Source organism: Phoxinus phoxinus (genome assembly GCF_949152265.1).
Source record: "Phoxinus phoxinus genome assembly, chromosome: 6".
Classification (NCBI taxonomy): Eukaryota; Metazoa; Chordata; class Actinopteri; order Cypriniformes; family Leuciscidae; genus Phoxinus; species Phoxinus phoxinus.
Window position 1 is genome coordinate 14852133 of NC_136881.1, and position 26980 is coordinate 14879112.

At 35.9% G+C, this 26980-nt stretch overlaps 1 protein-coding gene across 1 annotated transcript; it reads right to left on the reverse strand.

Moving 5' to 3' along the window:
* Positions 1–4485: 4485 nt before the first annotated feature.
* Positions 4486–25452, reverse strand: npy1r (neuropeptide Y receptor Y1). Its single transcript, XM_079616829.1, has 3 exons — positions 25221–25452; positions 16470–17311; positions 4486–5464 (listed from the first exon to the last, which is right to left on the reverse strand). Exons 2-3 carry the CDS (start codon positions 17196–17198, stop codon positions 5048–5050), a joined length of 1146 nt encoding a protein of 381 aa, XP_079472955.1. The 5' UTR covers positions 17199–17311; positions 25221–25452; the 3' UTR covers positions 4486–5047.
* Between the last annotated feature and the right edge of the window lie 1528 nt (positions 25453–26980).

Below are 26980 nucleotides of genomic sequence, written 5' to 3' on the forward strand. Positions count from 1 at the left end.
TATGCATCTGCCAGTAAGTCAGTATCTGTCCTGCAGTTGTGAAAAAAGACAGAGAGAGAAAGAGGGGAAGTGAGAGTGTCTCTTATGTCATGTGATTTTGTTTTGACAACGTAAATGCAAACTACAAAAGTGCCATTATAATATTAACGGTTCCTAAAACCATATAATTATGTAGTTGACATATAATACTTTCATTCTCACGTGTATCCTCACATATAAATAAACACATCCTCATTATGCCAAGATCCTCCTTTTCATCAGAGGTTTTTTTTTTTTTTACTCAACATTTAAACTAAGAAATCCATTGTACTGAAAAAATAATGCTTTTATCACTGCTTACATAAAAATGTGAGAGAACACAAACCCCATTTTAAAATGTCAAAATATTTAATGCTTCAGGGTTTTGTTTTGTTTTTCTCTAGGATGAAAGCCAGCTGTTTCGTACTTGCAGACAGAGTAAAAAGTTGTCTAAGAAACACAACTCTTTGAAATGTCTACCTCTTGTTGCTAGGCAACAGATTTTGCCCGAGTGCTTTATTAAACCCAGTGTTTTAGAGCTTATTGGAAACGCAAATTTGTAAACTTATAGTATCTTGTCAAGTTTTGCATCATAAAACGAAGCCTGCTGTGTGGCGTCTTTTGTCATGGTATCTGTTCGTTCGTTCCCAGTGACTGTCGTCACTGCTCCTTGTTGTCATTGTAGCTCATGGCGGCTGTCAGGAGTGTTTAAGTGCATGAGGCTGAAAAGTGAAGAAGAGGTGACCATCTTCCCTCTGGTAAGACTCATCCTCACATTCATCACATCCTCTCCTATTTCTATTACCCTTCACTCCATTATCCTTCACACTTTCTGTCCATCTGTCCGACATTTCTGGTCGATTAGTAGCCAGCTGGTGATGAATGACTAAACATATCAACTATCAACTTTTATGTTCAGGAAATGTTCGTGATTTTTCCTGTCACTAAGATTTATTCGGTCATTAGCATTTTCCATATATACACTGTATTTGTATAATTCAATATATATATATATATATATATATATATATATATATATATATATATATATATATATATATATATATATATTGCTAATATAGATGTTTAAATAGGCCTATATATAACTTTCTTGTTTGCATGTCCTCAACCACGCTCAACACTTTACCACAATTGTAACCCCCAAAACACCAGCATAAAATAAACTCTTTTAATACCAACATAGTAGAACATTAAACATTAAACAAGTCTCCACATGTTCTCATCTTGCAAAAAAAAAAAAAAAAAATTTATTTCAACATTTACTCTCCTTATCTGTGTAAAGCATAATGGGAAATCCTTTTTAGTCACTAATGCTACTTAAACCCAAATAAAGTCATTCAAGTTGTCTCAACTTAAATGGAATAAGTAAAATGGAAGAACATTTTTTTTATTGAACCGGCAGCAAAAAGTAATAAGCCTTTTAGTATAATTCTAAAAATGTCCAACCGTCTGCAACGCTTAGTTCCACAGAAGATGAAGATGATGATTCAATAATTTAAGATTTAATATAATACTCAGAACAAACAGCCAATATGCGAGAGTGCACTGACAACAGACAACAATGAACAAGCAACAGGAAGGAACTTAAATACACAGAGATGATAACTTAAAGACAAACAGCTGTGATGATTAGTAGTGTCTATGGGGACTGATCAGTGGCGGGAACACAAAGAGACGTGTGATGAATGTAAACAAGAAAGAGTCAATGAACTTAACTAAACCTGAACATAATATGACACCTTCAGGTTGTGGGACATATGTCTTTTTGCTGTGAAATATGTAATGGTTTTTATAAACTAAATGTAAGAATAAATAATGTTTGGAATATTTCAAGATTAATACTCAACTGAACAAAATGTTTTATTACTCGATCGTGCATACATCATTATTTATTTATTTTTGGAAAAATCCTGTTTAAAGTTGAGTATCAAATAAGATGCATCACATCAGGCCTTTGAGGGATGTTTGTTTGTACATCTCTACATCTTTTGACCCCCCCCCCCTTTTTTTTATATATATACAAATAAAAAAACACAGACATGTAAACCTTTATTTTTTATTTAAAGGCTCAATAAACTGTTCAATTTCAGACTATTAGTTTCACATGTCAGGCTTTACGGTTCAAACGTACATTTAAAGTGTGCAGCTAAACACACTGGACTAAAAGCCCCAAACTCTAAACTTCATGGGGTCTTCAGTTTGCTAAAAGGATTTTTCTTTTTTCCAAATAAAACAGCTCAGAGATCCAGATAAACCCATAACATACATTTCTACATTTCAGATGTCATACTACAAAGAAATGTTGTGTCAGAAGTCATGTGCTACAATGCCTATCAGAGAGAAAAGATCACTGCACTCAGTGAAGCAAATATGGATGATTTTGATAAAGTGCACTGAAGAACATCTTTGATGTGTCTGAACGTAACAGAGACACAATGACAAAAATCATGAAAAATGCCATATAGAGTAAGCCTAGATATGACCAATATAAAAACTAACATCACTTTAAAAAAACTCCCACTGTATTCCTTTCGAATATCACAAGTATACGGATAACAGACAGTTGGAATATTCAGAATGAAAACAGCACTTTCTGGAAATACATATTTCATTATTTTGCTTGTTATTTTCCCAGAACAGGATTCCCCCTTGATTCCCTATAATGGTGGCAAGAGCATCAGCGCTCACTTACACATCAAAATAAAGAAATAAATATATAAATCTGTCAAACGTGTTTACTTGGGTTGTGATATTTTTGTTGCTCCATTTCTGGTCCTGTGTCGCTAAGCTCTTGTGGGAAGTTAAAGAGCTTTCACTAACACTGAAAGAAAAAATGAAAGGCTTCTTCCTTTTTAAGGAATGCATTTTTGCTCACTTGTTTGCACCAGCAACTGTGTCTTTTTGTTGGCATCTTTCGAACAGTCTAAATCTAAATAAAAAATTCTTCTTAGCAATTTTCAAGGTGGACAAAAAATGTAACTGAATGAAAGAGTTAAGTTTATATAAAGTATTGTTTGGAATGTGTTTTTAATATTGCAATGTCTAAATAGTCTAAAATAAATAAACATTGAGAACTAGACATCCAATGAAATAGTCATCATATATATATGGTACATTCTGTACACAAAAAGTACAGTGCCTTCCTCGCATGAGCATACACATACCATAGCAAAGCTCTATAATTGCGTCGCTTTGTAATCTGGGACTGTTTTGCACTGGGTTGATCATTTTGTGATTATATTGTTGTAGTAATTTAGAACGAATCAATCACAAGTGTTGTAAAAATCCCAACAATAGCAAATGACAGTCTTCACAGCAATAGAATGGCCCTCGTTTTTCATTCTGAGGGTTGTGTATATATATAAGGAATAGGCCTACTCAATGTTTTTTTTTTATCAAACCCTGTATTTTACTGTATTACAATTACTGTATCATAAAATATTTTTGCTCTCACAAATTCAAATGTTAATCTAAAACTAAAACTTCAGTGACCACATTGACCATAAAACAAATGGTGAAGGCAAAACATTGGCAAAACATTATTTTTTTCTAATATTGAAGGAATGAATCTAAAAAATATTGTGAAAATCTGTCACTAAGCAACAGTACCTCAATAATAACATGTGATATCCAAGTAGAGGTAATTAATATCATTATCAAATTAGAAATAGCGAAGCATACTTATGTTAAATTACATTCATTATGCATCAGTGCAGAACTACATTGATAAAACACTCTAAAAAATGCTGGGTTGTTTCATGTTTGTGTCAAATATGGACAAACGCAACTGCTGCTTTTACAATTTTTATTTAAAAATTTGAACCAATGGTTGGGTGTGTCCATATTTGATCTAAACATGCATTTAGTGTACTGATACATTCCTATGTTTGTTTGTGCATAATGTGGATTAGGTGAGAGTGAAAAAAAAACTACACACACAAAGCAAAAAACTAAACAAAACAAAAATCAAAGCAAAGAACTAAACAAAACAAAACAAAACAAAAATCAAAGCAAAACAAAACAAAACAAAAAACTAAACAACAAAGTGTTTAAAACAGGGGTAGCCAATCCTTCTTGAAAGTTTCTAGCACCCCTAAAGATGTTGAATACCTGGTTCATGTGTGTTTAATTATGGTTGGAAAGGACGATGGCCTCCAAGGAGCAGGACTGGGCACCCCTGTCTTTAAATAATCCATTGTGAGCAATGGCACAAAAGCCTTGTTTACACTGACATCGTTTAAATGGCTGGAGGTTGCCGAGCCACTCTGCTCAACTTTGTCTCATCACCAACAATCGCTGTTACTTGTGTCATCAGAAATGGCCAATTCCCATTGAAAAAGAACAATGTCGTGTCCCTTTATTGCTGCAAATTGCTGTCAGTGTGAAAAAAACAGCCCTTTACTTCATGCAGGCTTGCTTTGTCAGGGGATAAATAAGAGGAAAATCAATTTAGTTTTGGTTTCAGCAACTCAGAACTCTGAGAAATGAATCCAGATCAGAAACAGTAGTTCAGTGTCTCTCTAAAAAGTCACATCTGACATTCATTATACATTTAAATCCATTTCTGAATTTGTGACCTCTTGGGCTTTGCATTCATTTTCATGTCTTCTTTCTTCCCTCCCAATTCAAACACACAGCAGGAAGAATTCATCTGAGTGATCAAAGCTCAGTCTGAACCTCGCACGATTTCTGTTATGTCTTCAGACTCTTACTTGGTCCCAATGAGCCCTCACTAATGCGGGACATTGGATGCTTCCTAGTAATGTATTCAGCATCCTTGCTTGATTTTGTATATACAATTTTACAATTATACTGTAAAACAGAGCTTGGAAAGTAGTTGCTTTCTTACAGCATAAGTCATGATATCAAACGGTATGTGTGCTAACAATCACTCTTTTTTTCTTTTCTTTTTTAAATGCACACTTTTTTGAACTAAATCTGAAGAGACGTTTTATCGAGACAGTGCTTTTCACAAAACACAGACACGAGTGTCACTTACAAAACTGTACTAGAGATCAAGGCTACTAATTTGCAGTGACATCTTAGACACATCCGTTTGAATAGTCGACATGGCAACCATGTCATATTCATTCTCCTGTGCTGACACAGTCTTGCAGAGTCGGAAAGCCCGGAGGTCACGCTGGAAGTTGCGGTTCAGGAACCCGTAGAACACCGGGTTTATGCAGACTGAGCACATGGCCGTTAGGTGACACAGCGAGAACAGGAGGTTGTGGGTACAGTGCATAGCCACTTCATGGTTCCAGTCGATGACGGCATTGAAGACGTTCAACGGGAGCCAGCAAACCGCAAATGCCACCACGATGGAAAAGAGCATGATGTTTATCCGTTTTGTCTCACTGCTACGGTATTTGTTTTCACGTATTCTGTCCATCATGTTATTACGCCGCTGCAGACGAGTGTAGATCTGAGTGGAAGAGAAGATAAAAAATATTTTATTTATATCTCATATTAGGGTGTTAACACTTTTGGCCCTGTGGACAGTGGACAGTAAATTATTTAATTTATCCAACAGCAATATCTTTCCACCACAGTGTCATTTCCACCACATACAAAACAATGTAGAGTGTAAATACCTTAAAGGCATTGGAAATTATACCTTACATTTGTTGGGGGGTGGGGGGACTCATTTGTCTTGCTAAAGCTAAAGAGCTAGTAATTTATGCATTATTTTATTATTTTATTTAATTTTTTATCATATTTTATTGTATGCATTTGATGTATCCTATACACATTAATGTTTGAGTTTCGTAATTTGCATTAAATATTAAAATGGTTTATGTTAATTTGACTCATTGTTTAAATTATCCAAATTTTATGATGAATTCTCAATTTCTGACTGAAATCTGGATCTTGTAAAATGGTAAAACATTAGATTATACATGAAAGGCATTTGACAAGTGACAAAAAATAATGGTCTAAAGCTTCCAGTTTTTTTTAAAGTGCCCCTATTATGATTTTTCTGATATTACCTTTCATGTAGTGTTAATGTTATACTGTAGCTGTGAATGTAAGAGGTCTGCAAAAATTCTAAGATCAAAGTGCGTGATAAATGGAGTTATTAGGTGCATCACAATTCGCATAGGCTACTTATGCACTATTCTATGACATTTTTGCTGTACAAATATTGAAAGAAGTGTTCACAGAAAATTCCAAAAAATAAAAAATGCACTTTAAATATACCCAGAAGATGCACTTGATTAACTGAAAAAACGAAGGGTGGAATGTTAGACATTTCATGCACTCAAATGTTGCAGCTTTACGTATTACATAGCGGATGGGGAGGTGCTATCAGGCTCCGATGTTGAATGACAAAATAACCTTATAAAATGTATAAACTACACGGTTGAGTACATAGTGCTCAATAGTGCTCATAGTACATAGTGTATATTTGGGACACAACTATTGTCTCCTAAAAAAAAAGAACTGATTCAGAACTGCCTGAAACGAGTCGTCAATAATTCCAGTCTTACTTTCTGCACGAATCTATGAAGGTTTGTCATAAATTTGCATATGCCCGCATGTCGTCTTCACTGGCTTTGAATCGCCAGTCACAACAAATCACAACAGACTGAATCATTTGATTTTGACCAATCAAAGCAGAGTAGGTTCTCTAAAAGGAGGGGTTGATAGAGACCGGATACTTTAAGCCTCATTCAGGCTGCGTTCAGACTGTTAGTCCAAATCCGACTTTTGTGCATATCCGATTGAAATCCGATCAGATTTAGCAAGTGGGAACGGCAAAAAATCACACGAAATGCAATTTTTTCAAATCCGTTTCAAGCTACATCCATATGTGGTTTGAAATCCTATTCAAATCAAATTTCTGGAAATCCGTTTCAGTCTGACTGCTCTCATCGTAGTTTGTGACTTTCTGCCGAAACAAGGCTGTGTTGTTCCGAAGTGCCGGATGAGCAGAAAATGGCAATATAAAGGAGACATGTTTGAAAACCAAAAGAGACGACAGCACGGAATAAAGCCAAGCATACCAGCCTCCTCCGGTTCTGCAGCTGCCTCAGAAGATGCAGTAGACCAGTGAGGCGGATACACATTGTAATGTTGTCAAATTTAAACAAGACAACTCTATTGCAAACCCCTTCATGTTGCTTTGCCATAAAAACCAATGCAGATATTCCAGAAAATGAAAGAGCTGCATGGACACACAAATCGGATCTGAACAGCTAAACAATAATTTTAGAATAGATTCCAATCAGATACACAAATAATCGGATTTGGACTGACAGTCAGATTTTTGTGCATTTCCGATTGGAATCCAATTGGAATCTGATTATATTCAGCAAGTGTGAATGGCAAAAAATTACATGAGATGTGATTTATACAAATCCGTTTGAGCTACATTTATATGTGGTTTGAAATCCTGTTCAAATTGCATTTTTGGAAATCCGTTTCAGGATTTCGCGTGGTTTATGTCACTTCCTCACGCCACGTAAAAAGTAAACATGTCCGACGGAACGTTGTTATAGGAAACATGCTGAAAGTCGCTGCAGTGCTGGTCGAGTAGAAAATTACAATATAATGTAGACATGTTGAAGTGCGAGACCGGCTGAGAGAAGATCAGAATAAAGCTGCGCATACCAGCCTCTTACATTTCTGCCACTGCCTCATAAGACACAGAAGTCCAGCGGGCAGCTACACATTGTCATGTTGTATATAAAACAGCATCTGTATTGCAAACCCCTCCATGTTGCGGTTGTTGTTGTTTTTGGCGTATACCTACCAACGCAATATCATAGCCATAGATACCAATGCAGATATTTCAGAAACTAAAGAGAGTGCCATGGGATACACAAATCGGTTCTGAACAGTTGCGATACATAGTGTGTACAGTTAATAATTTAGATCCGATTTCAATTGGACTGACAATGTGGACATAGCCTTCTTGAACCGTTTCAGACACTGTGAGAAAAGAGGTTATGCTGCATATAATAAGAAAATGAAAGTGCTTTTTGATCTTGGTTGCATGTGGCCTATTGTAGGAGACCTCCAAAACAAAATTAGGAACCTTCAAATAGCATCATAGGGGCACTTTAATGTGTTCTTTATCAATAAGTTTGTACATATTCACATTTAGTATATATTTTAATTAGATTTGCAGTCTAAAATCAACACCCTCCACCAACAACCACAGTACACAACCCTATGACATGCTTGCCAGAGCTCATAAACTATAGCTGACCTGAGGGCAAACCGTCATTAAAAACACAGTGGGGGAAAAAGCTGCTCTGACATTTCAGATGATGATCTCGGTGTGTGTGTGTTTTCAGGCTCAATGTCTTTTATATTATTAAATCAACACAAACTGACGGGCAGAATACAAACAGGACCCTCTTTAAGGGCTGCGTGACGTTGCAAGCTAAATAATGGTGTTGTCACAGATTAATGTGCCTCAGGAAGCACACTCAACATGCCAAAAACAAATCAAAGCAATGCTTGGAAATTTCTCTTATACCACTATAACAACAAACAGAAGACAGGTAAAAGGAAAAGGAGGAATTGTCAAAAACCTCTAAAAAAAATTATTGTCATGGTTTTGAAAACCTGTTTCCCACGAAGTGTTAATCAGGGGCCTTCCAGGGCCCTGTGCTAGACATGCAAGTTGCTTGTTTAAACACAAACTAATTGAACTTCAGTAAATTAATACAAAAAAATCAGTTGGACGAGCATAAGAAGATTTTGTTTGACAAATGTAATGAATTTCAGTTCAACATACTTGAGTAAATTAATTTGACCTAAACCAAATACATTGTGTTGACCCAACTAAACTGATTTATTTAAATGAACTGAATTGAGTTAAGTTAAAACTTTGGACAGATGCTGCTGTACCGAGAATTTTCGTTTTCTTTCGCTTTCCCCTCCACCTCCACAATGGCTGCATAGGTGCACAAGAATGAACCTCATTGGTTCCTGCAGAAGCTCAAACGTGCCACGTAACACAAGAATGAACCTCATTGGTTCTCGCACATCAAGCAAGCATACTTCCGTTAACCATATCTATAGTGAGTTCTGAGTGAGTTCATGTAGTGTAACAGCGCAGCGCTTCTGGATTGTACGTCAGAAGTACTGGCCAATAGTGAGCCTACATTATGACGTACAACCCAGAATCGCTGTGCTGTTACACTACATGAACTCACTCAGAGGCCCACAGAGAAGAAAATGAATAGTTGAATAAAGTCGTTATTTTAGATTTTTTGCGCACAAAAAGTATTCTCGACGCTTGATAAACAGGCCGGGTGTGTCCACCAAATAATTTTTTTTCACGCGGCTGGCGTGTTTTTTCAATTGTTTTCAATGGGAGCGCCGCGTTTTTAAAACGCCATGAGCGTAACGAGGCACTGGGCGTTTTTTTCACGCTGAAGCGCTGAGCATTCTGCGTTTTTTACAGGTCGCCGAGAGTTGAAGAATGTTCAACTTTGTGTAAAACGCCGCGCTCATCACTGTCACCTTTTACCCAACCGTCCAATCACAGTGGAGGAGGGGCGGGACTAATACCACACCGACCAACGGATATTCTGTATCATAGCAACGAACCGTCTCAACTGAAAAAAAACTACGCTGCCAAAACGCTCTCAAGCACACATAGCTTGGCTAAAAACGCTTTGGTGGATACACGGCCTTATGGTTGAGCCACTGTAGTCACTTGGACTTTTTTAATGATGTTTTTACTAACTTTCTGGGCCGGCAAGTTTTAATTACAATAGAAGCCTATGGAGGAGTGAGCCATCTCTCAGATTTAATAAAAATTATCTTAATTTGTGTTCCGAAGATGAATGAAAGTGTTACGGGGTTGGAACAACATGAGGGTGAGTAATTACTGACAGATTTTTAATTTTTGGGTGAACTAACCCTTTAAGAACAGAACATCTGTACAAGCTCCACTCATACGTGCTGGTGCACGTGCATATGCATGCATTACCGAGACAAGATGAATGAATTAAACATTAGTTCATTACATGCCAACAGATCAGAGTCTGGCAAACTCAACTGACTTCAGACTTTTCCCTCCTTCTTATTTCTAGCTCTACTTTCCTCCATTTTCATTCTCTCTCTTTATTTGATGAATGGCAACACTGGCACAGAGTCCTGTGACCTTAAATAACTGCATGACACAAAACCCAGAGGCAGAGAGGCAGAGAGAGAGAGAGAGAGAGAAAGAGAGAGAGAGAGAGAGAGAGAGAGAGAGAGATGAATACACAGATTGAGATGCAAGTGTTTATCTGTAACTTATTATTTACTTCAGCTCACATTTGAAAGCCAGCATTAGCCAGACTGGAATAGTGAAGTTGTATACAGTTTGGTATGTAATTTGTAGGTTTGTCTCCATATCCAAATCATTTTCCATGGAAAGCTGGCTTTGTTTAGTGGGATGATTAAATGTGGTTCTAGGTCAATTTTACTGACAGCTGAACATAAAAACGTCCCTCAGTCATTAGGACACATAAAGTAGTTGGCTCATACAGAAAGACACTGATCTGATGCAATCCGACAGTTGCTGCCCTGACCGGACAGCCAGAATCTTTGTTGGCTTCACATTCTGAGGTATTGGACCATGGGATGGTTGGATGACAGTAGCACCTAAGGATCCATCTGAATATAAATGCTTTAGTCATTCTCTGTTGTAGTGATAGACCAAAATATTGGCCAGAGCGATTAATTGGCTGGTATGTGGCCAGTTATTAAAGACACTTATTTTGTTGTTTTAGTTGCACATCTTATTTTCATCATTAAACTGTACTATTTGTTACTGTTTCTTCAACTTACAGTATATAGAATTCTTGAAAATCGTTTACAAAGCCTTCATCATTATATTTACTACTTTTGCATAGTGTTTTATCCTTGTCCCTGTAATGGTTATGTTCTGTTTGGTTCTGTTAAAGTTCCATTTTCACTCCGTTTGATCTTTTCCTGTTAGCCTGATTTCCTAGTTTCCTCATTTGTTAATTAGTCGCACACACGTTCTGTTTCATCCTGCTTACGTTTCCTCATGTTTATAGTGTTTCCTCAGTACTTCGTCCAGTATTGTTTATGTTAATTGTAGTTGTTATTCTGATTCATCCTAGTGTTCATTGTTTTAAAAAAAAATACTCTTTATTGATCAGTGTGTCTACACGTGACATTCCCCTGGTTTTTACTCTTAAAATATAAAAATAAATTATACAAATAATTTATTGCTTGTTTAAAATTATATCTGAACAAAGAACAAAATAATCAGGAACCATTTTGCTATTTATTGTATGGAGATTATTTCTACCAATTACCAAAAAATAATAATAAATAAATAAAAATAGAGCTACCCAAAGTTTGTGGCATCATTTTATCACATCATAAGAGATGAAAGTTTTTGAGATGAAATATAAGACACGTGTTTAGAAAACAATTTTAAAAAATACTGTAAATATCACATGAAAATAATATTGGTTTTCACCATTTTTCCAATTAAGCTTCAGCAAATTTCCCAAAATGTGTGAAAACATATTTAATTATGTGTATTTTAGGATACATAAGAAAAGCTAGATATAAAATTAGCCTTTAAATGAGACAAATGACAATAGCAACAAACACACTATATAATTTGTGGTGGGAATTTTCATACCTTTCTTTAAAAAAATGACAAAAAAATGCACATATGGACATACAGTAGTAACTATAAAATAAACTAGCAAGAGTGTGAAAAGTGGCTTTGTTTTTCTGTGGCACAGTTTGGTCTAAACCACAATTTTTAAATGAGGGCGGCAGAGATGGAAAAAACACAAGCGATGAAAAGGGAAAGAGAGAAAGAATGAGACAAATATGGATATGTGTGTATGTGGGTGTATGTGCTGTTCCATTTTTGAACTAACCGCCCGTGGTTAATTGGGTGTAAAAGTGACAAGCATCCTTGACAAAATTCGGTCATTTCACTTGAACACCAACAAACACTCAACAGCACTTGACAATCTGAACAGCGAACACTCATCACAGTGACGGCAGAATGCTCATTCTGTCACCCCGCACATGCATTTTAATTTTTACAACACTATTAGCATAATAATCTCCATATTAAACCCATTACTGGGAAGCTGGAGCTTGTCACATGAATCTTCCTTTTCATTTATCCCATTCTTTTATACATGATGTTTTGAACTCTTTGTGTTGTCGCATCTCTCCCTATTATTACTACTATTTTTGTACCCTTGGCAGGCGAGCGATTATGACTCATTCTTGTGATCTTGGAGGTCTTTTTGCACAGACCCTTTCTACTCATCTTCTTTCTCACTCTCTCTCTTACTCATTTATTCTGCCATTCTCTGACCAATCCCACCCTCTCTCCCTTCCCTTTCAAAACCTGAAGAACTGGGTTTGTGTTGGCAATGAGCTGATGTGTCACATCATGTTGGCTGTTGTTGGTCATGTTCAGTCAGAACATACACTCTGCTTTACTGAGCTATGTCCACTGGATTCTAGCAAAAAACCTCAGCAAAAATCTTTCGACAATACAGAAGACCAGAAGAGACATACCTTATGTGTGTGTGTATGTGTGTGTGTGTGTGTGTGTGTGTGTGTGTGTGTGTGTGTGTGTGTGTGTGTGTGTGTGTGTGTGTGTGTGTGTGTGTGTGTGTGTTTGTTTGATTGATTGCATTTCTAAGAATGCTATTCTATTGAACTAGTTTTGTGTCTGCACTTGTATCTGATTTTAAAAAGTCTACATGAATTTTCATTTTACTTCTGCAATTGAGCAGTGTTGGGGAATGTTAAAAAAAGTAACTTATTGTTTTACGAAAGTCAGCAGCAAAGACCCTGTTTAATAATAAAAGTGAGATGAAATACATAAAGTGTATTTGTAATATTTAGCTAATTTAATTATTGCAGGTTTGCATTTCACTGTTTTTATTCATTTTGAGGAATACTGAATCTGTTTTTGTGCAAGTGAGATGAGTAAACCCAACAAGCAATTTTGCGTTTAAAAGACCTATCCAAACACAGGCCTGACGTCCAAAACAAGGCAAAATTAGCAATATTTCAGAGTTAAACATTGTTAATTTTATTAATTTGGGATTTGACTGGATGATGAAAAGAGGTGGGATTACAGAATAGTCCGACCGAACGTGAATTTGCTTAAATTTAAGACAATCACATTTCTCTTTCGAATGATACACACTACAAGACCATGAACGTTTATAGTACATATTTCACATATTACAATATAGTCAATTTTGATTTCTAGTTCTAAAAGTTTTAAGTTCGTCTTCAACTCTGTGTTGAGTCTCACAAAGCAGATAATTAGTTTAGATGGACTAAAATAGCATTCAAATATGATCAAATAATGGAGCTTCAACTGAAACTATTCACAGCAAGGTGTTCGCATCACCCGTCATAGGTCAAAAACTGACTGACTTATTTGCTCTTCTTGCTCAAGGCTTTATAAAGCTTCTTGTTACTGGAATGTATAACGCATCATTTACCACGGTGGCCGAAATTTACTATGCAAAGGGATGCTTGGGAGTAAGGGAAATAAAAAGTGAGATAAAAATATTTCAAAATGTATGTTAGGACTGTCAATATTAATTTAAGATATCAATTAAATATCTAAATTCTTTAAAACATTTTAACACACTTGAAATAGTTGTTTCATTCTGCTTTTTGAAATTATCAAATGAATCATGCTTATTTTATTGTATTGACAACTCTTGTTTCTAACAGTAAGAATAAACAAATCTGTTTTTATTTGAAAGGTTTATACATAACATTATTAATAGTAGAAAAAAAACGCTGTCAACTTAAAACAAATTTAATATTTTCCATAAAATTAGCTTCATATCAATATAAAAGCCAGTTATTTAATACAAATAAAAAAACATGTTGCCTTAGTAATATTATATAATGGATATTTGAGTAAGGGGCGGGTCCCTCACAAAGGAAGACTACCTAGTGCACATAAGTATAAAATTGATACAAACAGGTATTTTATGACTTTGCTTAGCCTCTTCTGATGGATAACGACTAAATTGAAATCAAGTATGCCAGCTTAACATTTACAAATAAGTACTTAGATAAGCCTGAATAAACGTCATACTGCAAAGCTCTCAGTGACATCTCACTGACCCCTAACCTCACTGGTCAGACAAAAGCTGAACTCCCCCGTAACAAGAAAAGAGCAACATGTACAGTGCATCTGCTTGAATATCCGAGTTTTTCCACAAGAGATGTGTACTAGGCTGTGATTCACCAGTCAGGATGTTGTAGGAGGGATTTGTTCTGTTCTGTTCAGACTAATATGGGAATATAGAATAAATTGGGCTCTCCACAGCCCACAGAGAGTCCTGACAGAGAATTAAACATTCCTGCAGCACCCCTAAAATGATTATTTAGTGTTAGATTATGTTTTGACATTCTAACCCTGTATATTTATTTTAGAGGAAGATAAAGTTTTTTAAGAAATGTAACATCTATCTTTTCCATAAAACATCTAGGGTTTTACATCACTGGTTAAGAGACACTCAAGGACTAATGGCGTCTAATGCTACTGACGGCCAACATGTGTCACGTGTGGCATATCCAAATAGTGACTTCGATCAGTGAATAATTACTTCAGAGAGATCAATATAAACTTGTATTAAAATCACTGTATGCGAAAGATACTATTATGTTCTGTAAAACATTTTTTATAGCAAATGAGTTTGTAATAACCTGATAGTGACAATTTTTCTAAAATCCTAAAATCCTTGCCACTGTTGCCTTTGGCTTGCTCAGTTGGGGATATTCAATTGAATTAATCAATGAATAATACTATTGATTAGCATTACCAAACACGGACGTTTTATTATTATTTTAATTTAATACTGTGAAGCTGCTTTGATACAATCTGTATTGTGAAAAGCGCTATACAAATATTCTTGACTTGACTTGACTTGACTTAAAATTGTAATTACATCTGAAATATTCTTTGTTTAACTCAAATATTTCTTGTATTGTACTCAAATATTTAAAAAAATTTGGGTTACCAACATCTTCTGTGTTCCATAGAAGAAATAAATGCATACAGGTTTGCAACAACATAAGAGGAATATCCATTTTACCTGCTAAGTGTTAGATGTGAACTTAAATAAATAGTTCAACTTAATTAGGAATACAGGCATAAGGTTGGTCTAAAAAAAAAAAAACAGCTTTTATTTTTTGTAACAATGTAAAGGTCTTTATTGTCACTTTTGATCAATAGAATGCATCCTTGTAAATTAATTATATATAAGTCTATATTATCTAGATCAGTGTTTCTCAAAAGTGGGTAAAAAAGAAACGCCTATTCTATGTGTTTCTGATGCGAGACTTTTATTGTGACGACCAATTTGTACGTATTTTACGAGGTGGCTAATTCGTACAAATTCGCATGACCTCACTTGTATTCGTACGATTTGTCAAAACCCCAGTGATGGGTAGGTTTAGGACTGGGGTCAGGGGTAGGTCATTATACGATCATACAAATTAGCCACCTTGTAAAATATGTACAAATTGCCGTGAGATCAGGTTGGTCAGATGCAGTTTAAGTAAAGAGTGCCTGAGAAAAACGTGTAGTCCTGATTCAATATCTGCGGTCAGATGTCAGAGTCATTATTATGTTATTTTCGTAACTTAAATACGAAATAAAAAGCCTCTCACCTAAAAAAATCCTAACTTTCCTGTCCTGTCACCCATTATACTGTGCTCGTATCACACGGCGCGCTGTATATCACTTCATTATAAATAAAGTGCAAAAGAAAGGATGAGCATGCAACGTCAATTATTTATGTTTTCAATTAGTAAGTCATGAAATTACCAAAAAGTACCAATACATTTCGTAACTGGTACTTTGTGTGTTATCTAAGGATTTGCATGCAGGTATGATGTTCATTTTATTCATCAGGAGCAGTATTTTTATCTTCTTTCTTTTTTTGTGTGGAATTAGGTCAAATTCCAAACAAAAATGGGTCGCAGCCAGCCAGGTAATGACCATGGTAAAATGTGGGGGTAACACTTTACAATAAGGTTCATTTATTAAACATTAGTTAATGTATTAACTAACATGAACTAACAATGAGCAATACATTTATTACAGTATTTATTCATCTTTGTTAATGTTAGTTAATATGAATAAAGCTGTTCATTGTTTGTTCATGTTAGTTCACAGTGCATTAACTCATGTTAACAAGATTTTAATAAAGTATTAGTAAATGTTGAAGTTAACATTAACAAAGATGAATAAATGCTGTATAAGTATAGTTCATTATTAGTTAACGTTAACTAATGTAGTTAACTAATGTTAACTAATGAACCTTATTGTAAAGTGTTACCCTTACAGTATGTCGACAATAAATACAAAAACACATTCACAGACACACAATCACCATATGACCTCTTCTTACTCGTCATTCTGTTCTTACCTTCAGGTAACAGATGAAGATGAAGGTGAGAGGAGTGATGTACTGCAGCACCAGCATGCCAGTGGTGTAGGTGAGCTTGATTTCTCTGGAGGGCCACTCTTCCACACACACCACCTTTCCCCTGTACTGCTCCTGAAACACTGAGGGCAGCTGCTTCAGCGGGGCGTCTGTCACCCTGGAAAACAACAGAAATGGTGTGGCAGTGAGGACGGCCAAGGCCCAGGTGAGGCTGATGCCCAGACAGGCATGGTTCAGGCTGGGCCTCCATCCGCGAGGGTGCAGGATGAGTTGGTGCCTCTCAATGGCAATCAGAACCAAGGAGAAGATGGACACCGAGACGGAGCAGCACTGGACCAGGCTGTTGAGTTTACACATGACCGCTCCAAACACCCAGTGGTCCATGAAGGTGTAGATGAAGGTAAACGGCAGACACACTAGGGACATCAGCAGGTCCGAAACGGAGAGGTTTGCGATTAAGACGTTTGTGACGTTGTGAAGTTCCCGTTGCCGTGCAATGACGAGGATGAGAGCCAGGTTGCCCACAACACCCAACAGTACCACAGCACTGTAGGCAACCGCCATGATAACAAACAAAGAGTGGCTGCCGTAGCACTCATCATCGCCATATGAAATTGCGGAGAGGTTAGCGAAAGAGCAATTGGATAGGCCCATGGAACAGTTCAGAGCAGTGATTGGTGGAATTGGTGGAGACAGGGCGGAGTCTGGCATTGTTCCGCCTCCTCTGCAGTTATTTGGTCTTGGTTTAAATCAAGTGATCTTAGACTCGTTCCCTCCAGGTACCAACCTTTCCAGGACCATGTTTTCGTAAGTCTGACAACATACTGTGGGGACATAAAAAAAACATCTAAATCAATACTTACAAAAGACAAGACGTCTCTACTGTCATGTTTGATTACAGACCAATCCGGTTATAAAAATCAACACATTTTCTCTTTAGTTTTATTTAACAAAGAGCTATTTTAATCTTCTTGCATCACCTTTGTTATTGACCTCATTTCTAAGAATTATATTACACTTTTAAAGGGCAAGTCCCTCTAATGCACATTAAATTGGGCAATAATTATGAATCATCTAAAAGCATTTATCAAGCGATGTATTAATATTAAAATATAATAATAATGCTTCCCATTTCTAAAAGCTATAATTAAGCCCGCGTTGGTGTGCATGGAATTGAAAAGTTAATTAAGATTTTGGCATTTGATTCATTTTATTTGTATATTCAAAATTAAGCCGTCAAATAGGCTACTCCTGGCTGAGCTGGTAATAATGTGAATAAAGCAATTTGATTTTGGCTCACTGCCTAAAGACAAGTGCACACACACACACACACACGCACACACACACACACGCACACCACATTTTTTCATTTTCTTCTGTAATTTACAATATGAATGCACATAGACATCATAAAAATGTCATAATTATTATACATTTTTCTTCCAAACATAAGCACAGACAAAGTCCAGACATAAACTCTATGAATGACTCGCATTTGGGCTATATATCAGAGTCTGAAGCAGGTTGTCAAGGTAACAGAGGTGACAAAGCCTCCTGTTTTTAGGTCTCTGGTTCTTTCATCTTTAGCTCCCTCTTCTTCTGTCTCTATCAGCAGCCAATTTCAACGCTCTAATTTCAGCATGTTCAGTTATTGTTAATAAATTGAATATGTATTCGAACAACAGAAGCATTCCAGGAACATCCCAGCCGTGAATCTCTGACTAACCTTTTTTATTTATAGCAGGCCAATTCGCTTACAGTACAATAGTCTCCTGCACATGAACTGCAATGGGATGCGTAAACGGAGGATAATCCCAATAGACTGAAGCTAAATGGCAGGCCATTCACATGCTCTGTGCAGAGTATTCCCCTGACAGTACTATTCTACAAAGTGACCTTAAGAGTAGAGTGGGTTACAAAGGGAGTATGCAAGCATTTGAAACAGGCACTTAAATGTCAAGATGGAGAAGGAGTCATTCATTTATCTTTTGAAATAATCTGTTAAAAACCATAAAACCTACCGGACAAGTTTCACTGAGTCGACATAAAATGGAAATTCATCCCATCTGTTTTCAAAATGTGAGTTATCTATCCTCTTGTGAATGATTCATAGTCATTTATTTATATTTCCTTGTAATTTTTAATCAAAATGTCGATATTATACAGAGAAATTACTAACTTCTCTCAGATGATGTATGCTAGATTTATCCAATCATTACTTTCTCATAAACTATTCTTTCATACAATCTACTGCTTGCATTCAGATCTGCCTCCACAAAAATAATTTGTTACAATAACCAGGTTTATATATGTATCATCAATTAACCAATTTGTTTAAATCTCAATTAATTTTAACTAATTGAATATTGTTTGTTCCACAGCCAGCCATACTTAAACCGTTCATACTTTTTGACTCAATACAATTTATTGTTTTCACAATTGACAGATTTATGCTGATTCTAAGCAATTTGAATAAATGCATTCTGAAAATATTATTATTTGATGAACATATTATTATTATTATTACAAAACCAAAAAAAGTTTTTTTGTCTATGTATGACAATGACATGGATCACATTAAATTTATTGGATTGTTTAAATTAAAACTGGAAAATTTGCAATTCAAATACACTGAAAAAAAAACTGCTGCTTAATTTTTTTAAGTACAATCAACTTGGCTGTATAAGTCTTTATACCTTTAGTTGCATTAAATTGACTTGAAAAAGTGGAATGTTCTATAACTTAAAAAAAGCCTTGCTTCATTTATGCGGATCCATGAATATGAAAATTTGCCTATTAATCACACCAGCTCAGACTACCTGATCTACTTGGTCAACTGCAGTAAACACTACACAATGGTAAGTAGAAATATTGGTTTAATTCAGCCATTTGTTTGAATCATAAACTGTTTCAGAAGATGAAGAGGAAGAGCGAATTATACATGATCATCTACATGTCATAAAGTAGGCAGACAGAATGGTAATGCGTTTTATGTATCACTCTCTATAACGTCGGACACATAACGGTAATTGATATGATTATCTTTGGCTTGACTATGTTATCAAACAGTAATAATGTGTTGCTAATGTTACCCTAATGAGTTCTGCCTTCTGCCTAACTTCTGCTGCCTTCTCAAAATCAGCGTCCTTACAAACGCTTTGAACAGAGCGTCAGTGGAGAAAGGCATATAGTTCTTCATAACATCGTTATATACATCATATACATAATTCTTTCAGCCATTATATTGCTATTTGTACTTGATTTTAATTGCCCCTTCTTAAAGGCCCACGCGTTGGTGGGATTGGTTACACGTTTGTGACAGTAGGAAACTTCAAATTATAATTTTAATTAGAAAATACTCAGCAATTGTTGGCTGATGAATTTGCACATGGTTTGTTTTAAAGCATATTAAAAACAGCACATGGACATACATGTTTTACCACATGGATTCTTTAACTTATTTTGAAGAGTTAAAGTAATGTAAAAACATTACATAGTTTTTTTTTACAGTGTACATAAATCTTAAATTTAGCCCTATTTATTTTTTGAGTGTAGTGTCCTCTGTTTCTTATATTGTTGATGGTCACAAAGCTAATTCCCAACTGTCCTAAGTAGGCCAGTAGTCCACCCAGAAGTTAGTCCACAGGTCACCCAAAAATACTAATGCGGTCACTATTTAGTATTTACTCACCCTAAAGTTGTTCTAAACCTGTATGCTGTTATTTTTTCTGTGAGACACAAATTAAAACGATAAATATTCTTAATGCACCATCAGTATTCAATTCATATATATTTCTAAATGTCTAAATAAGAGCCAATCGCCAGTTGATAGAGTCACCACGGTGACACCACTATCTTATTTTATCATGATTTGAGAGTTTAGAAACAAAATGCATGAGACAGTTGTTGTCAGATTTCAATGACGATTTCAAATATGAAATTGAATCGTAAGCTTAGTGAACAGTTTTGGAGAATTTGATATTTCCCCATTCAAAAAGATAGGAGCGTAATTGCATGACTGAAACAGCTGCCCGAGAGGGACTTTAAATATATTCAGAATTTTCTTATAATCATTCTATGAGGTCATTTCACTCAGTTGATCCAGTTTCGAAATCAAACTGAACAATTTGTTCACACTAATCTGGCTCAAGATCAATTTCAACACACTGTCTCAATGATCAACTTGCAGCTATTAATTACTTCCATTTTGATCTGTTCCTCATGCAAAAATAGCATACGGCTTCAAACAGCTTGTACTTTTTGGAGCTCTTTTTTTCTTTTGTGAGTCACTTTGAATAAAACAGTCAGTTAAATTATTAAAGGGGTGGTTGAGTATGATTTCACTTTTCTAGCTTTAGTTAGTGTGAAATGTTGCTGTTTGAGCATAAACAACATCTGCAAAGTTACAACGCTCAAAGTTCAAAGCAAAGGAAGATATTTGCTTTTAAAGAAAAGGACTACAACAAACGGCTGGTAGGGACTACACGACATTCCTCCCGGGTTAGTGACATCACCAACCCTAAAATGTACATAAACCTCAGCCCGGGAACACGCAGTCCATGTTGAGAAGAGGAAAAGTTGTTGTATAAGAGTACGTGAGTCAGCTCAAACTTTAGCATCCATCTTTTCACATGCAATAGAAAGTCACTGTGTGCATCTCACAATAGTTCCTATACAAGCGATTTATAGATTACCATGACAGAATATCCTAATTGAAGATAGTCAACTCAGCAACATAAAAATATATCAACTAACCATTCAGAGACGTCCTGTTGCATGGTTTGTTTTCACTTCTTCTTGAGTCTCTCCATCTTTGTCTGACTGTTTCTGTCATTTTAGTGTGTCTGCATGAGGTTATCGCAGCTGCTAACACACACATGAGCTCTTGAAACACCGCCCTCTGCATTTGCATTTAAAGGGCTAGGCACAAAACGGTGTGTTTTTGCAAACCCTCAAAAAGTGACAACTTTAACATGCTATATAAAAATATCTGTGGGGTATTTTATGCTAAAACTTCACACACACACTCTGTGGACATCAGAGATTTATTTTACATCTTGTGAAAAGGGCATTTTACCACCCCTTTAAAGTTAAATTTGAATGACATATGAGACTGTTATTCTCTTAGACTGTTATTCATGAGGCTTCACTAATTCAACAGTCACAGCATTTTTCCATATGTTGTCCATAACAATAAAATAAACCAAACATACATTGGTAAAAGTAAAAATAAAAGTAAACGTATTCTATTATGGTATTATTCTATTAGGTTTTATGGGAAAATTAAACAGTAGTGTGTGTGTAATATTTGCCACTGCCTTGGTCATATGTTCATTGGCCATAACAATACAATTAATTGTTACAGTCATTGACACTATGAACTGCGGTTGAATATAAAACAAGTTATGTGAAGATTCTTCAAAATATCTTTTTTTGTGTTCCTCAGACAAAGAAAGTCATACAGGCTTTGTAAGACCAGGAGAGTGAATGTTGTGTTAATGTTAACTATTCCTTTAAAGTCCCCCCTGTGGTGAAAATCAAGCTTTTAATGTTGTTTATACATCTATGTGGTGTTTTTTAATATGCTTTAAGACAAACCATGTGCAAATTCATAAGTCAACACCATTGCTGAGTATTTTCTCCTTAAAACTGCAGCGAAACAAAGACAGTCTCAAAAGCACGGTTTGAAAATCGCGATGTTTCTGACATCACAAACTACCTTGTAACCAATCACGTCAATGTGTAATCATCAATGAGTGGATCTCTGAGCTGGTGTGAGTGAGTGGAGGCGGGGCTAATTTGCATTTTTTTTTTTATAGAACCGGGTATAATAAATGAAGCAAGGGTGTAGAGTTACATTCAAGCTAAGGCATGAGGAAGGAAAAAACTTTAAATATGTAATTTTGGTGATCAAAGGTGAGTTTTAGGGATACACCTACAGGGGACTTTGATACATTATGGCACCGTTGGGTCTCATAAACTTGTGATTACTGGCAGCCCAAACAAAATCAAATTAGACTGTATGGTCAGTTTTTTTTTTATGAGTCGATAAACTATTAAATGAATTCATTCATCAGCAGAGGCTTTTAATGCCATTGCCATGACAATTTAATTAGGTCACCGACTGTGGTTTTTCTAGACCCCAAGAAACTCATTGAAGAAACTGAGAATGTGCACATAAAGAAGCTGATATAAACGGCATTCAAAGCGAGACTTTGAGGAGCCTAAACAAGTTTCTGAAAACATGAAATGCGCCCATTCTGTGCTGGGTAAATTACTTACAAATTGTAGTTGGTAACTGATTCCAAATTACATTAAACAAATTGCAGTTAGTGACATATTCCATTACATTTCACATAAGGTAAAATAATTATTCTAACTACTTTTTGATTACTTTTGACCTGACTCATTTATTACATTGATTTGAATAGGATAATCTTGTAATGATAATACAAAGAACAAAAATATATTCTATACTTTGTTATCCACAACAAGTGCATTAAATATTACATTACATCAGGGTTTCCTGGGATTCGTGATGGAACTGGAGGTGGTTTGAGAGTTTAATAAAAAACGATTAAGTAATTAAATAATTAAAATAAATAATAATAAAAAACAATCAAAATAAAACACTTACTAAAAAGGATTAATATATATTTTAATTGTTTACCTACATGTCGTATGAACAATAACGGACAAAGAACCGTGAACTTAATTGTATTATTTATTATTATTAATACTGACTTTATTATTGACCTATTAACTCAGAATCTCAGGGGGTACCTCAAGTCAAGTCAAGTCAAGTCACCTTTATTTATATATCAAAGCAGCTTCACAGTGATAACATGAAAAAAAAAAAGAATAATATTTCATCATTGTCCACTTTAAGGCAGATCTATAATATTGTTGAATATTAAATGTCCCCAACTAAGCAAGCCAGAAGGCAAGGCAACAGCGGCAAGGAACCAAAACTCCAGGTGACAGAATGGAGAAAAAAACCTTGGGAGAACCCAGGCTCAGTCGGGGGCCAGTTCTCCTCTGGCCAACGAGCGAACAGTGGATGATTATGATTCAGGAGCATTACAGGTCAGAAGTCAGAATGAATCAGAGTAAATATATTAGTAAATCTATTAGGTCAAAGAGGCTCAGCTGACAAAAAAAGTTGGGGAATACCAGCAAATATTAAATATGAATTTGTGCATTTTAATGTGTTTGAAAGCCTTCCAAAGACAGCAATAATGGTTAAATGACTTACTGAGTGATCATTTAAATCATAATGAATGTTCGTCAGGATTTGATATGCAATGTTTTCAGTGACAGGCACATGACTGGCTGGTCTGTGTGTGCAATTCCACAAACCCGAAGACCTTCTAAACATAATTATTATCGGCTTTTTTAGAAAGGAAAATGTAAAAGATAGTATATGGATAACCAATGAATAATGAATAATTCACTGCTATTGTGAGAATAACATGTAATCATATCAATAAAAATGAGTATTTTAAAAACGTAATAATCTTACAAGTGCTTAATTTTTGGAATCAGATGACGTAATCCAGATTGCATGTAAACAGTTACTATCCAGGACTACCATCACAATTTTAGGCCTAATATGATTTTATGACAAAAAAATGACAGAAAATTTTCTCCAAATAGTGCCATTGGGAGCCATGGGAACCAAGTGAGGGAGAGACAGTACAAAAAGACAATCAGGTGAAGAAGGAGAAGGGTGGAAGAACACAGTGACATATCAACTGACAGAAGATGCGAGAAATAAGATTGGGAAGGAGAGATAGAGAGGGTGGGAAAACAACTGTTTTCAATTATATCTGATGCCAGTGTTTTAGTAGCAAAACTGGATCCCACATCATACAAATGAGTACCTCTAACCATCCAAATTTTTTCAGGAGAGAAAAAAAAACAATATCTCAGAAGCACAAAAATCAATTCCCCAAAATCTTAGTTTTAAAGTTGTACGAATCAGTTTTAAAATCTGACAAAAACATATCTGTCTTTCATAACACACAGCACTAGACATCCTTCGGCTTGAATGATGGCACAAAATGAACTTTGATATTTTCAGCCTGCACCAGGAATTTATAGAGCACCATAAAAGACAAATTCACAGCAACTACAATAATACATATCTCGTGTTGAAATACAATCTTGACAGACACAAAGAGATTTGATATGAGCTCACCAACACATTACCTTAATGCCTCCTCTTAACAATCTGAAATGTGCCATTAAATCCTAAAGAGGAAGATAAACCCATCCAAGGAAAACATTAGGCTAGGTGTGCGAGACTGTCCTTTCGTTCCCACACTTTCAATGAGAGCATTAAGATCAATTATTGCGCGTTATTGGTTCAAACTCCTGAGCTAAGTGTATCGTAAACAGGTCAAAGTCCTGCAGGTACTTTAGTCCTCAATGATCCTTTCTTTGACCACCAGCTGCGCTTAGTATTTTGATGCTCAAAGTTTATTTTATAACACATTATAAAAATCCGCTAAATCTATTTAGCCTATCCTATATTTCAATGCGTTTCTCCCCCAAAACGTGTTAGAGAATTGCATGTTAACAGACAGAATAACACCAAACAATATAACGTGATAATGAACCGCATTGCGTGACTGGCTGGTCTTAAATAATATGACATTTTCGTAAACGGAAAAAGCAGAGATCATCACGATCGAGTGGATGTGTCCAATTAAGCGCGTTCGAGAGTCTTACCTGAAGCGCTTTCCATAAAGGCACGCGCTCGTCTCCATCAGTCTGAATGAGTGACCGTGTGTGTGTGTGTGCATCACTGACACTGAACTGACAGCTGGCTGCACTGTGCCTCTGCACGAGCGTTACTCACGCGGGGGTCCATGGCTGTCCGAAAAGCACCAAACGCAACCGATTCACAGCATGCCACCGTGATGCATTCATGAGCTGTTGAAAACATGTCGCCAGTTCGTTTATTCTGAGAAACTATTCACAGGACTTTATTAAAGCTTTGTCATTTGATGGGGCTCTTTGCATTCCTTAAAATAAAGGTTATTGGCATTATTGTTGAAGAACCTTTAATATCCATGGAACTTTTCCATTGCACAAACATTCCATTGCACATAACATTCGGTTAACACTTTATGCAGTGGTGGGACCAAGTCATTGTTTTGCAAGTCACAAGTCTTTGCATTCAAATCTCGAGTCAACTCACAAATGACAGAGACCAACCTGCCTAAGTGATCAAAACTAAAAAAAAGTTTTTTTTTATTTATTTAGGCTAGTTACAGCTTACACTGACCAAAGTGTTGTGCAAAAACAATTATATAATAGGCCTATAAAAAGATGTAAAATAAAATAGAGAAAAAATCTACATAAAAGTTGATAATGTATAAGTTAATAATCAGGAAAGGCTAGAGTAAAGATGTGTCTTAAGTCTAGATTTAAAAACAGAAATAGAACTGATTCCATAACCGCGGAGCAGCAACAAAGCCTCTGTCACCTTTCAATTTAAGACGTGACTGTGGAACACGTAGGAGAGCTTTATTGGGCGACCTGAGGGACTTAGGAGCTGAATTCAAACTTGCTACTTAAGTCCCCAACCCTGATATTAAGTGTCTTTAATTACTACGTACTAACTTTTAAATTAAATAATTTAATACAATGCACTTATTGTTTATACAGTGCACTTATATTTAAAGGCACACTGTGTAGTTTTTAAAGTATTTTATTAGCTAAAATCAATGTCTTTATTTATAAATATGTCCTCGTTGGTGTAAAATTACCCCTACCAATGATTATCCTCGTAAGCGAAGAATTTCTTATCTTTATTTACATTGGACGGGTAAGTCCAGGGAGGCTTCCATGTAGTTCTGCCAGAGCCCGTCTGAGAGCCTGGCCACTCCCTATTAAGTCTTATTGTACCGAATTTTGGTTGTAGTTCCACCAGAGTTCCACTGGGGGCGATCGCCCGAGTGCAAAATTAATGGGAGTCTAGGGAGCTAGATGGCTACATTTGTCATTGCCGTTGAGAAATCTCAGATTTGATTGTAGGTTTTGCTAGTTCAACATCGGTTATAGGTCGAAAGTTGAATGAATGAGTACTTGTCCTTTAGATTTCTTACAGGTTGAGTTGTTGTTGCCCATAACACGCTAGCATTCAGTTCAGTTCAGTTTAGTTTATTTATCCCTTAGGAAATTAGTTTTGCTTCTGAACTCTGCTAATGAGCGCTGATTGGTCAGTGAAGGACTGATTACGACCAGAGATACCGCTTGATGGCATTGGGGCATCCGAATTTCTAGCAAAAACTCTTCTACACGTGTATTTACCTGTGTCAGCTGTGTTGTCAATGCCTTGAGAGAAAAGAACGTGCAGAGCGCGAAAGCACCAAAGTGACAAGCAGTATCTCTGGTCGTACGATGTGTATGACGTCATTGACATTTTTTAAGACTTTTTAAAGCAAATAAGTGACTCTAAAAAATCTAACACCCAGCAATGTGTC

Bases quoted from the DNA above. Each gene is read 5' to 3' on its own strand.
- npy1r (XM_079616829.1), bottom strand. From the start codon at position 17,198: ATGCCAGACTCCGCCCTGTCTCCACCAATTCCACCAATCACTGCTCTG. The intron at 5,465-16,469 runs GTAAGAACAGAA...TCTTCCACTCAG, and splicing joins TCTTCATCTGTTACCTGAAG to ATCTACACTCGTCTGCAGCG.